At 24.9% G+C, this 14383-nt stretch overlaps 3 protein-coding genes across 3 annotated transcripts; 1 reads left to right on the top strand and 2 right to left on the bottom strand.

The window, feature by feature from the left end:
* LOC105254821 (putative odorant receptor 85d) lies at nt 1-2835 on the top strand. The gene is made up of 6 exons (XM_025411691.1): nt 1-13; nt 489-895; nt 1129-1228; nt 1638-1742; nt 1812-1970; nt 2821-2835. The coding sequence occupies exons 2-6, from the start codon at nt 504-506 to the stop codon at nt 2833-2835; spliced, it is 771 nt and encodes a 256-aa protein (XP_025267476.1). The 5' UTR covers nt 1-13; nt 489-503.
* A 2083-nt stretch (nt 2836-4918) lies between these two features.
* LOC109610227 (zinc carboxypeptidase-like) lies at nt 4919-8130 on the bottom strand. The gene is made up of 7 exons (XM_025411690.1): nt 8054-8130; nt 7259-7412; nt 6416-6931; nt 6188-6275; nt 5808-6010; nt 5372-5456; nt 4919-5148 (listed from the first exon to the last, which is right to left on the bottom strand). Exons 1-7 carry the CDS (start codon nt 8074-8076, stop codon nt 4919-4921), a joined length of 1299 nt encoding a protein of 432 aa, XP_025267475.1. The 5' UTR covers nt 8077-8130.
* Nucleotides 8131-9021: 891 nt separating this feature from the next.
* LOC105254830 (zinc carboxypeptidase) lies at nt 9022-12075 on the bottom strand. The gene is made up of 7 exons (XM_020028532.2): nt 12022-12075; nt 11466-11629; nt 10620-11135; nt 10450-10537; nt 10051-10253; nt 9543-9627; nt 9022-9364 (listed from the first exon to the last, which is right to left on the bottom strand). Exons 2-7 carry the CDS (start codon nt 11604-11606, stop codon nt 9162-9164), a joined length of 1236 nt encoding a protein of 411 aa, XP_019884091.1. The 5' UTR covers nt 11607-11629; nt 12022-12075; the 3' UTR covers nt 9022-9161.
* Nucleotides 12076-14383: the final 2308 nt, after the last annotated feature.

Raw genomic sequence — 14383 nt, 5'->3', positions numbered from 1 at the left:
CACTGCAACTTATGTAAGAAAACTTTTGATATATATATATATCGCAATAAATGCGTATGTGCATTTAATCATGTGGAAAAACGCAACGCTAAAAAATGTGATCGCCACCGTAAAATTAAGTTTGTTTATAACTTGCTGTTGGCCTCTTCCAGCAAATACAATTAAGTTTAAAGTCATCTGTGTAAAACTGTACCAATATTTGTGTATGATTTTAACTTTGGGCATAACTGTTGGATTATGTAATACAATTAGAAATCACCTTGATGATCCTCTTATTATGGCACAATCGATAATGATTATGTGTTCTACTATACACGTTATATTCAATATTGTGTCATGTAAAATTAATTCTTATCGTCTACAAGTAATTAAATAAATATATATAAAATAAATATATATTTAATAAAATAAAATATAAGATAAAATAATATTTATTATTATTAATTTTTTTTCTACAATACATGTAAAACAAAATTGATCAATTTCAGTTGGTTACATACGAAATGGAAAATTTCTGTGAATTAATTAAGTCTCATGAAGAAGCAATTATTCAACAATATATTGACAGATGCATTTATTTCTATGGTGGATCTATCGTCTGGGTCTACTTAACTACTATTGTGATCATTACTGGACCTGCTGCTCTCGATCAAACATTTCCGACAAATGCTGAATATCCGTTCGATATTTACCATCAACCGATAAAATTTATTATCTTCATATATCAGGCTTTTATATGCATGCAATGTGGTTCCCAAATATGTATGAATATTTTCATAGCCCTACTGCTTTGGTTTACATCAATGAGATTTAAATTATTAAGCGAAGAATTACGAGCAATTGTAGATATCCATGATTTAATACAATGTATTCAAAAACATCAGAAATTATTAAAGTGAGACTTAAAAAATATTAATTTTATTAGAAATCTTTTTTTTAATTACATAAAAATATTTTAATTAAAGTTAAAATATAATGCTATAGAAGAGTTTATTTAGGTTGGATCCAAGCTGAATTTCATTTATAAATCTATTTTCTAGTACACATAAGAATCTAACTTATTAAAATTTAAATCCTAATTTATTAAAATTTATTTTTTAAAAAGATTACGTAATATATTTATTTTAGATATGCAGAAGAAGTGGTTTCTGTAGTTCGCCCCTTTGCATTCTTAGCTATAAGCATTAGCACTTTTGCATTAATAATAATCGGAATAATCCTCATTACTGTAAGTGTAAAGTAGTATATTATTAACAATGATATTTTATGTGCTGTAAATATTCTCTAAATTAATTAATTTTTTCTATTTTCTTTAAGTGTATGTTTATTTTATTTTATTCTGTATATAAAAAATTCCTCATGATAATCAATATATATTTTAACAGCATATTCTTATTCTAATAATATAATTTAATTAAAATTAAAGATTCTAATACAAAAATATTAAGATCACAATAACTCTTAAAAAATTATTGTAAAAAGATTTGTTTAATATCAAAATCAGCATCAAAAATTACATATAAAGCATTATTTGAATTATCTTACTTATAAAAAAATTATAATATAAAAAACTGCATTAATTAAGAATAAAAAATTTATTTGTACATATTTATAGAATATTTTTATTTTACATGTAGCAAGGGCAACCATTATCCATGAAAATTCAATGCGTCGGTTTAATTTTTGGTGGATTAGCAGAAGTATTTATGTATACATGGCCAGCTGAGCATTTGATTCACATAGTAAGTTAATTATCATTAAAATTTTGCTTTACTTCAATTTGTATCATAATTGTCCAATATCTTTGCAAGAGTAATGAAGTTGGACAGACAGCATTTAATACGCAGTGGTATAAATTATCAATTACTCTACAAAAAAATCTACAAATAATGATACAGAAGTCTCAAAAACCAATAATTGTCGCAATACCATGCGTTATGCCTACATTATCTTTAAATTACTACGCATCGGTAAGGAAAAATTTGAAATATTATTACTTAATATATTAATCATTATACATATCATCTGAATGGCTTACTGTTCATATATTATTATATTTTTGTAATAATTACTTCTAGTCTCATTATATTGTAATAATTACTTCTAGTCTCATTATTACACAATATTAAAATAGTATGGCAAATATCATTTTTACAATCTTTAATTTTTTATTAATAAGAAAACATATTTCTACAAAATATTAAAAATATATTTAATATCAGAAGAAATAAAATTTTTATCATTGTTTTTTGTATATTTATAAATTATATACTTATAAATTATAATACTTTATTGTTTAAATACAATAGAATTTATTATTATTTTGAAATGAATATTCGTTATTGGAATATCTCTGTATGTGTATGTGTGTGCTTATGTACATAAAGTATAATGTTTATTTATTACTAGTGTATCTCGATTGTTAATATAAATAATTTTACAATTATTATTTTTATTGTAAAAATGTTCTCATATATATATAGTATTATGATGATATGTCTATAGAAAAAAATGTAATACGATGTATGTATATATTATTATACAGAGATTTAAGTAATATTTTAATAATAAAGGAAGAGTTTATATTTTTAAATATACAATTTTGTCGAAACAAATTTAATTAAATATCACATACGATAAATGACAAATGCATAGAATATAAATAATAAAAACTAAGAATAAATTATCACATATAACGACATATCTTTTTATAAGACGAAAATCAAAAGTATAGTATTTAAATATTATTAATGTTGCAGTATTTGTCAACTATATTTTCATTTTTTACAACGTTACGAATGGTTATACAAAATACCCAAGATGGAGGATAACTAAGGATGTCAATATTTTTGAAACTTTGAAAAATCTAGATATATTATATTTTAAAGAGCCAGTAGCCACAAAATAATTGTATATTATATATCGTGGCGATAGTTGAAACGTAATATTCTTTCTAATTGTGTAGATAAACTGCTTTGTCACACAAATATTATAAAGAAAAATGTATTGTAACAAATAATATAATAATATTGGAAGATATATTAAAAATATTTCAAGAAAATATTTTTTCGAACAATTTTTATTTTACTCAGAATTTATGAATTTAATTTAATTATTATTGTATGCCATCCTATATTAGGTAAGAAACAAATTTTTAGTCACATTATTTTTCAGTAGTATTTAATATAATAATAAATGATAATATACATAAATACGAATATATAGTTATGCGTGTAAGTATATATACTTTTGTGTATGTGTGTGTGTATGTATACTTATATATGTATATTTATTTATTTATATTTATATATTTATGTTCTTTTAATCATGTTTCTTAGCTATCAATTGCTGATTTTCCTATTTTTTCCTATTTTCTTATTTTCTTATGCTATTTTATAAATGCAATTGCAAAGTAAAACGTATTTATAAAATTTTAAATATATATATATATATAAACATTTAATTAATTAATCGAACGATTACATTCGGCTTGCCATTTTACTCGCTGCGTTACAGTGAATATCGCGCGAGAAAGACAGACAACATGCGCGGCGTCGTGCACGATTTCGACCGTCCGCGCGCAGACGAAAAACGGCCAATTAATATCTCGACTTCCGGACGCGATAGCGATTTCGTTCTTTTTGCATAAAATTCTACACCATTTCGCGGCACTACCGTTTAAATCTCGTCCCGATCGCCCGAGGAGCGGCTGACTTATAGTGAATATTTGAAATCTGCTTCTTGGACTCACACTTAAGTGTAATATTTATATATATCGAATAAAAAAGCGAGTCGGAACGCAATCAGTCGAATAGTGAATTAAATATTTATATATACCAAACGAAAAGATGAATCGGAATGCATTCGTTCGATTAACTCGTTAAATATTTATATATATAAATATTTAATTCACTATTCGACTGATTGCATTCCGACTCGCTTTTTTATTCGATATACATATACAATTGATATTATGAATGGAATATATTTATTCTCTCTTACATATATATAAATTTATCAGCTTATCATAAATTATTTATTGATTAGTTATTTCATGATCAATCCGTCAATCAAGCTCCATTTTTAATCAAGGCACTTAAATAAAATATAATTTTGGTAAACGCATAAATAATGAGAAAGTAAAGTAAATAAATAAAATAAATAAAGTAAATCGATCAAATTAAATTATATATGATACAAGAGAGATGTTTACAAATCCTTCATGAAAAGAATAAATTAAATAAAAATCTGAAAAAATAGGATAAAGCTCAGAATTTAAACTAATCGTTTCTCAGGAAGGTAATAAAATAATGTGTAATTTCATGTATATCAAGTATAAAAAAATTCAAAATACCCAAAATTACAACATAATATACAAAAAAATAAAATTTATTGAACATTAATTAATTATAAACTCAAATCATAAGAAATCAATTTATAAAACTAAAATAAAATTTTTTTCTAGGATTACTGTTTCTGTTGATAATATTTATATGTATCACAACAATATAATTAATATAATGCTAAAAATAACATTTATCTATAAGATTATTATTATCTATAAAGTAAAATTATTATTAATTGTAAGTTAAATATGAATTTTAATAAACATTAACACACACTATATTAATATAAAATGTTATTATAAAATATTAATATATTTTTAATAACTTATATACATATATATTTATTATACACACACACACACACACACACACACATATATATATATATATATATATATATATATATATATATGTGTGTGTGTGTGTAATATATAGTATATATAATGTATAAAATATATATGTATATGTATATGTATATATATATATATATATGTATATATATGTATATATATATATATAATGAAATTATAAAAAATTTATTATATTAATTTAATTATTTTAATTAATTTATATTAATTTAGTAAATCACTTGTCACAAATTTCCATAATGACAAGCTTCTACATGCTTTTACTTCTTTGAACATGACTACAAGAGAGTCCATAATTTCCTCTCCAGTCGGAATAATCAGGTCAGGGGGCAGCAAAAACCCATAATTATCGCGATCACGTAACTCATAGGTATAAGTGATTTGCTTACCATAAGTAGCCTTAATATAATCTACACTACTTCCTGTGGCCCTATCTAAAAAAAATTTATAGCGTTTAAAAAGCAATATTTCATGTCCTAATTAATAAGAAATTACAGATTCAAAACAATGCAACAATGCAAATTAGTGTCATAGTTACACTGCAATATGCAATTATTTCAAAGAAAAAAACTTTAATTATAATAGATTATATAAGATAATTAAAAACTGTTTTAAAACGCATGATAATAGAACGAGAGTTAAAAATTCTTCTCTTACACATTTTTTCTGCAATATTTCCGGTCTGATATTCAGTTCCATATTTTTTCTTGAGAGCTGCAATGGCTTTCAAACCGATATCATGCTGAAATTATGAAACTTAAATTAATAGAAATGTTATTCTCATAACACATATATATAATTATCAATATCAACAATGATACAATTAAATGATTAATTTAAAGTACTTAATCCAATAATAGATATAATATTATTGAGACAATAATAATTAAATTGGTATACTTAATGAGCCTTTAAAAAGAATGAATATTGTTTTTAATAGAAATTAATGAATTTAGTATTTGATTTATTAAAGAATAACTTATATTAATTTGTAATAATAAAGATAATGACGATAATGACAATAATGCATATATATATTGATTTACTTTACGTTTTGAAAAATCTTTATTGTTGCAATAACAAAATTTCTTACTAATTCATCATAATTATCAAGATGATTTTTTGTGTGCCCATAAGGAAATAATAACAACTGCGCATGACTGTGAAATGCAATATACGCATAAAACTTGTCGGAAATGGTCTTTATATATTTAGACATACTTTTCGTTTCTATTTCAGACAATGGCCCACTTCCTGCATAGTTATTAGAACATGGATCATTTTTCAATGTGTGAGCTAAGAAATAATATCAAATTAAAATTAATGTTAATGTTAATATAATAAGACTAACATTTAATTTTCAAAAAGTTCTTAAAGTCTCAAATTTCTAAAATTGTTTAAAGTTCATGTATAATCTATACTGTTGATGTTTTATTTTTTTATTATAATCTTATGTTCACAGGGGATACTCACTATTCCATTTATAGTTCCAATTTCTGTTAAGATCTACACCAACACAGAAAGAATTTGATAGTTTACGATTCTTTCTCCACATTCGATTCTATGTAAATAAATAAAAAATCTTTACTCGTATGATTTCAATTTAAAAAATTAATAGAATTAAAAAATATAAAAAAATAAAATAAAAAATATAAAAAAATATCATAATATTATGAAATATTATTATGTAAACTTATTTACCGTAGTATGTGTATATACATATCCATCAGGATTAAATACAGGAAAAATGTACCAATCATGACTTTCTGCCAAAGCTCTAATATCCACCTCATTGCTGGTCAGCACTTGATGTAAGATATACATGGCAGTTGCCGGCGAGATCCACTCCTTGGCGTGAATTCCTCCTTCTATGAAGATTCCAGGATTATTCGCCCTGAAAGATACTTTGACACCTTTGATCTCGCGTCCTTCATACGTTGTGCCACCTATAATGATCTGTACATTATCCGGATAATTCTTAGCCAAATTATTCAAATTCATATAGATTCTTTCGAGAGTGTGATAATTGTTAAAATCGAAAGACGTTAATCGATTCGAAGGCATCGTCTGATCGACAAGTTTTTGAACGTTTTCGATGTTAATCTGATAAGATATATTAATTCGGGCCATTATTTCGTAGAACAGCGGCAATATGTCCGGGGCAACCATAAGATTTACTATTCTATTTGTGAGGGCTGGCGTATTCCAAAAGGTGAACTATAAATAATAATATTACAATTAACTATAAATAATAATATTTAATTTCTCAATTTTGCTTAATTAAATTTTAATCTAAATTATAAACTAAAAAAATATAAAACTAAATTTTAATCTATCTAAATTTTAATCTATCGAAGAATTTTTAAACCGCTTATTCTTTAATTTTATTCTTATTTTTATGAATCATTAATAAAAATCTTGTATAATTATAAAATTTTCATATTAAATAAATTTCAATTTACGAAATAAATTTATATAATCTAAGTTCCTGTAAAGAAGAAAAGAAATCTGTGCGGACTGTATGTACATGAAAGATCTACTTACTCCATTATGAATGTTATCCATTTGGAAAAGTTGTTTGATTTGTATCTCTGTAGTCGGCATAATACTGAAAACTTTATAATTCTCGAAAGTAGCTTTCTGAGCGATAGTCAAGCACATGATCATATTTAATAAACTCACGCTCCAAAACATGACTCTATAACATTTTTCCATAATTTAATATATAAAATTAATTTTTATTAATTATTAAATTACACTTATCAAGACATAATTTTTTTAATTTTATGCTATGTATTTTAATATACAATTTAATCATGGATAATATTGTTATCTTAAAAATTTAATTTTTAAAATTTGATCCAAAAATCAAATACCTCTTTCGAGGCAAAATTACATTTATTGAATTTAAATATTAAATACAAATGATGCATAATCTAATAGCAATAAGTGCCAATAACCGATAGATCCAAATTAATAGAGAAGAAATGCTATTTAAATAAATGAAAAATAATCACATTGAAGCCTATTTGTCTATCAGATTAATTTTATAAATAATATATATATTCTTGTAATACTTATAATTATATATAAATAATATATACAAGTATATACTTATAATTGTATATGATTAATATACATAAAAGCGATCAAAGATGCAAAACAATAAATAACGATTTAATATATGTTAAAATCATTTAAAAATAATAAATTAAATAATTCACTCTTACGATATCAAAATAAAACTAATTAAAATTAATTAAAATTAATTAAAATAAAAAATAGAATACTCTATAGAAATTAAAATTCTTTATTAAATACGAATAATCATAATTATACCTTTTTATTCCAAATCTAGACATTTTATTAGACCAAAAATAGTTGATATCAAAATTAACTCACGAAATGTTAAATAAAAATAACGATTATTTTTAAATTATACATTTTCAATAAATTTTTCTTGAAAATTGACGTTACAAATCAAATTCAAATATATAAATAGAGCAACTAAGAAACACATCTGACACTGGTGAAATATGAACAATGTTTATATGATTAAGCTTATATTTGCTTGTGTTCAAAATCTAATGTTTATATATATGTATGTGTGTGTGTATGTGTGTGTGTGTGTGTGTGTGTGTGTGTGTGTGTGTGTGTAAGTATGTGTGTGTCTATATATATGCGAGATTAACTTGTTTTAAAATATTCTTAAAGTCAGAAAATAATTATTTCCAATATATATTCCTCCTTATTCAATTTATTCTTCTTATTGTATGTATAAAAGGCAATTATTACAATCAAAATACGACAATTAAATAAATAAGAAGGATGTATACGTGCTACATTTGTAAATGTATTTAAAAAATTGAATAACTTCCGTAAGATAAGCATTTAAGTATTTTTCCAGATGAATCTCATATTTATTTTTAAAAAATATTATAAGAAAAAGCTCACAATGTATTTTGCCATTTTTAATTTAAATTATATTTTCATGAGAATTTTGATATAAAGTTAAGTAAATTATTTTCGCGTATAAATAAATTATTATCTTCGTCTATCTATCCATTTTTATTGTATACATGATTTGTAATCAAGGAAACTGATTTGAACAAACAAATAACTGATATAAATGTGATAAATAAATTATATTAAATTTTTTAACCGTGCAAAATACATATCTATAAGCACAATATTATAAAAAAAGTTTATTTTCTTCCAAAAATAACTAATCAAATCAAATTCAAATCTTGATAATTTCATTATTTGTGATAATAAAGCCGTAAAAAAATGAAATTTAAAACATCATACATAATTAAAAATCGAAATACCAAAATTTATTATCATCAATTTTATAAAATAATATTATAAAAATCAGCAATTTATACAATAAGTTTTTAGAATATGTTATCGATGAAGGATATTATATTTACAATCAATTAAGCTAATTTTAAGTCTCTTTAGGAAATCCATGTTTTTCGGCTTCATTAAACAGGGCTACAAGAGAATCCAAAGTCTCTTCTCCAGTTGGAATAATTTGTTCTGGAGGTAATAAGAAACCATAACGACCTTGATCACGCAATTCATAAGTGAAGGAGAGTTGTTTTTTATAAACGCCTTTTATGTAATCACAAGTACTTCCAGTGGCTACATCTAGAAATAGTTTTATATATTTATTTTAGCATCTAGAACTTGTATATTTACATTTAAATTAATATAATATATTTGAAAACTGACAATCGCTTCATATAATTAAATAATGTTTAAATATTGATAAACATAATTGATATGGACTAAAGAAATTAAGATAATTTAATATCATTTTACTTACAGATCGTTTCGGCAATATTTCCGTTTTGATACTTAGTTCCATATCTCTTTGCGAGAGCTGCAACGGCCTTAGAACTGATAGCATACTGAAATTGCAAAATCACATAAATTTCTATTATTAAATCTGAAATTATCAGGGATAAGATAAAATTACACTTGACAGTACATTTTTGAGACTTACTTTGACTGATATATAAAATTATAAAAAAATATGACATAAATTGTATATTGAATTGAATCATTCTACTCTTAATATCACTTATCTTGATCAATTCATAAAAAGAATAAATACTTTGTTATAAAATCGATTCTTTTCGCATTGATTCATAATTTAGATAGTTTACGCGAAATTTATATTATCTTATTAATATACATATAATAATAATAATGATGTGATACAACAAGAAAATAATAATTATTTTATTAATTTATAAAAAATATTATTTTTATATTCTATTCAAGATTTTGAAAAAATCTTGAATAATATTGTACAATTAAAGATCCCTTACTTCTTCGTCGTAATTCTCTAAATGATTTGTTGTATGGCCGTAAGGAAACATTAGTAGCTGCGAGTAACTATGGAAAGAGATATATGCGTAAAATTTGTCTTTTATGGACTCGATGAATTCAGACAGGCTCTTCGTCTCTATTTCAGAAAACGGTTCACTTCCAGCATAAGTTTCGGCGCACGGACTGCTGCTGGCACCTCCAGCTATCAAAATTACAATATCAATATCTAATTAATAAATACAGGACTAATCTTAATTTCAAGAGTTTTTCAAGGATTTTTAAAAATCTCTTCAGCGTTATTATATTTATTATATTTAACAATCTTTAAACTCTTAAGAGAGATAACATTTTATTCATTTTATAATTTTCTGTTATAATAAAAGAATACTAGTACTTACTGTTCCATCTGTAATTCCAATTTCTATTAGGATCACTGCCAAAACATAAAGAACTATACGGCTTACGCGTCTTCCTCCACATTCGGTTCTGTAAACGATTGATAGAATATAAATGATTTCAATTAAAAAAAAAAACAATCTTATATAATATCATGAAAAACATAATTTACCGTGGTATGTGTGTATACATATCCGTCGGGATTAAACGAGGGGAAGATGTACCAATCATATCTCTCAGCCAGATTTCTGACGTCCGTATTATTACTGGTCAAGAATTGATGCAGAATAAACATGACAGTTGCCGGAGAGATCCATTCTCTGGCATGAATGCCACCCTCGATGAAGATTCCAGGATTATTTGCCTTAAAGGAAAGCTTGACGCCCTTGATTTGACGTCCTTCATATGTCTTGCCGCCTATGAGAACTTGCACGTTGTTTGAATACTGCTTTGCCAGATCATCTAGGTCCTTGTAAATTTCGTCAAGAGTATGATAGTTAGTGAAATCGAACGATGTCGACCGACTTAAAGGAGTCGTTTCATCTATGAGCGCCTGAACATCCTGGATATGAAGGCGATAGGGTACTCCGTTCTGAATCATTATTGTGTAAAAATCGGGCAATAGGTGTGGTGCTACCATGAGATCCACATTTCTGCCTACAAAGCTCGGTGCCTCCCAAAAAGAGAACTGTAAATAATATTCAATTTTACATGTTAAAATTTAATATTATCAAACATTATTTATTAATTATTAGTCTTATTCTTGATTTTGTAAATTTTGTGAATTTCGATTAAATTGCATAAATTTCATGAAACTAATTAATTTTAAATTAATATTAATTGCTAAATAAAATCTAATCTAGTCTAAGTTAATATTAAATCTAATTAAGTCTAAGTAATATTAAATTAATAATTATTGCTTCCAACTTCTTCAAAAAAATATAATTCTGTACGCATATATTACTTAATCTATACACACATCTGTAATTTAGATATTTGCGAAAAAAAATTTACTCACTCCAATTTCTTCTAATCCGCGAAGAATTTCAAGCTGCGCCTCTGTAGTTGGAATAATACTGAAGACTTTGTAATTATCGAATCTAGCTTTCTGGGCGATTGCCAGACTCAGGATCGTGCACAACACTATTGCCTTCCACATAATGATTCTGAAGAACACACTCTCTAAAAGTGAGTCAGTGTATTATCACTGTAATTAGTGCTGTACTTATAACTGTTTGTAATTAGTATTTACTAATGAGTAATGAGTATTTACTGTTTTTCAGTGATACAATGATTCACTCTAGTGAAAGTAGTATATATACTACTTTCACTAGACTAAATCAATGTATTACACTGATTCACTTTTAGAGAGCAGATTTTTTTTATTTTTTAATGAGCAAAATAAAGTTATATCGTGATTATCAATCCATAATAATCACAATTATCGCGAACATTTTTTCAATTATAATACAATACGCAGTTTTTGCAAGAATATTTGCAATCGTTGACAATTATTGTCGTTAGTCAGTTATTTAATTTAATTCAGGATATTTTCTTCCAGAAAATCGGCTTACTCTTTGTAAGAAATATTTGTGATCGTCGCTCTGTTTCAGTCAGTTGTATTTAAACACTAAATGCACACGGCACCAAACAACCGAGACATCAGAACATGATTTCGAAAAAAAATCACAACAATCAATCAAATACAAGATTACGTTTACTTTATGTGGGTTTTACCACTGATCATCGGATTAACTTCAAGAACAGCGCGATATCAACTGATTCTACGTGGCACACTTGACCAGAAATCGAGATTTCACAATTAGTCGTCTAGCTTTATTAGATATTTAAACAATGGATATATACTCTTTTATAATTTAAATCTAGATGTTATTATACATTGCGTATTTTACAAACTATTTTTAAAATATAAATTTGTTTTGTTTGATTCAAAATATAAATACCTTTAGCATCGCAAAAAAAAGAATTTAAGAAGAAGAATTGATCTAAAATATCGATAATCCAAATTTCTGCTCTTCAATAAGTATAAAAATAATATATAAATTTATAAAAACTATACGTTCTCAACGTAGATTTAATCATAGTTAGCATAAAATAGATGCTTGCAAAATATGTAGATAAAATAATAATGTCATAAAATCGATTATTATCAAATAATTGAATCCTTGTTTATACGCATTATCCCATATATAAACTATTTTATAAAATAATTTTAATAAATAATTATTCTATATTTTTTATAAGTAATGTACTTCTTTTTGTACTTATTAAATAAATCTAAATCTAAATGGCTATTAAGTCATATTTCTGATTTTTTTTAATATAAAGCAATTTAATTTAATCGTTTTGTTACTGAGAAAAATATCCGGTGAAAAGGTACGAACGGATATTATACCGATCACTTTAATCGGAAAAAAAAGAAATCGGTCAAATATCCAATCAGAAAATATCGATCGATCGGATATTTAATCAGAAAGTTCAAAATTCGGAACATTCCAATCAGATATTCGATTAAAATCGGTATAATATCCATTCGTTACCTTTTCATCGGACATTTTTCTCAGTGTAGGAATATAAAAATTGCACTTTAGAATTTTACGCATAATTATCATATGAATTTATATATTTTTATTAAATACACTATCAATTTTATCATCTTATCAGAAATGTTCCATTGATTAACTATAACATGATTGCGATAGCGTCGTTTTTAATCGCGTCGCGCATTCGGTGATAGCTAATTTGTGCAAATAATTAAAAATATAAAATTGTCTTGTCATCTAATTATAGATTAAAATCAAAACAGAATTTCTCATATCCAAATATATTGCAGAAAGAATTTCATATACCTTGACCGATACAAGCATCGCATCGATTACAAAATCATGATCAGTGTTTTATCTTTATTCGCATGATTTGCATTCCTAAATTTTTCCATATAAATAAATATTTATATAATCATTATATTAATAAATAACTCGCATGTTTCGATGTTATAATGAATTTAATCAGTAATCAATTTTATGTAATCATTTATAGGGAAAATAAATAAATAAAAATAAAACACAATATACTATGTTTTATTTCGATAATTTAGAATTTAGATGCTAGAAATTTTTATTAATTAATTAAATTTATATATAACAAAAACTTAAAATTTGTACTTATACTTGCTTAAATGACAATAGTTTGCTGGATGCGACCTGTGTAGGCTTCATGAAACACGTTAAATGTCTCTGATTATCCACCTTTCGACTTTTATATGCGCGATTATCTAGAATTATAATATACGTGAGATACATGCGAAGTAACAGAATATATGTGTTAATTTGCATATGCAAAATAAATTTTTTTTTCTCTAAAAAGATAATGAACAGTTGACTGAGTGAACAGTCCGCATGCTACAGAATGTTCTACATTCATTGTTTACCTTGATAACATGCGGGTCCTTATCAGACGCGTACTGAAGATACTGTACTACTGCTAAGAATTAGTAAAAACTTGCAATTAAACTTGCGCTCGAATTAGATTAGGTTGACCTCTATTTCACAATTTAAAATAACCTGTACGCATTTTACATTTGTTGCGACGTATTTATTAACAATGCTTTACAAGATCTTCATGTCGCGCGTATGAATATAAGTCTATATATAAGTAACAACAAAAAATTTACATATTTAATTATTTGTGTAACATAACATTCATAATGTCGATAATTTGTATAGAAGCCGTTTTTTTTTTTTAATAAATATAAAGAAATGTGTGTATATAGTATATACATTTTCTCTTTATAATTAATCAGAAAAAACAGCTTATATATATATATATATATATATATATATATATATATATATATTTCTTAATAATTATTCAGAAGAAATGGTTTCTATATAAATTACCGATATTATGATCTCT

This window comes from Camponotus floridanus, unplaced genomic scaffold, assembly GCF_003227725.1.
Source record: "Camponotus floridanus strain SB8 unplaced genomic scaffold, Cflo_v7.5 scaffold42, whole genome shotgun sequence".
Classification (NCBI taxonomy): Eukaryota; Metazoa; Arthropoda; class Insecta; order Hymenoptera; family Formicidae; genus Camponotus; species Camponotus floridanus.
Note: the sequence above shows the minus strand (reverse complement) of the source record. Positions and strands in the feature narration are given on the sequence as shown.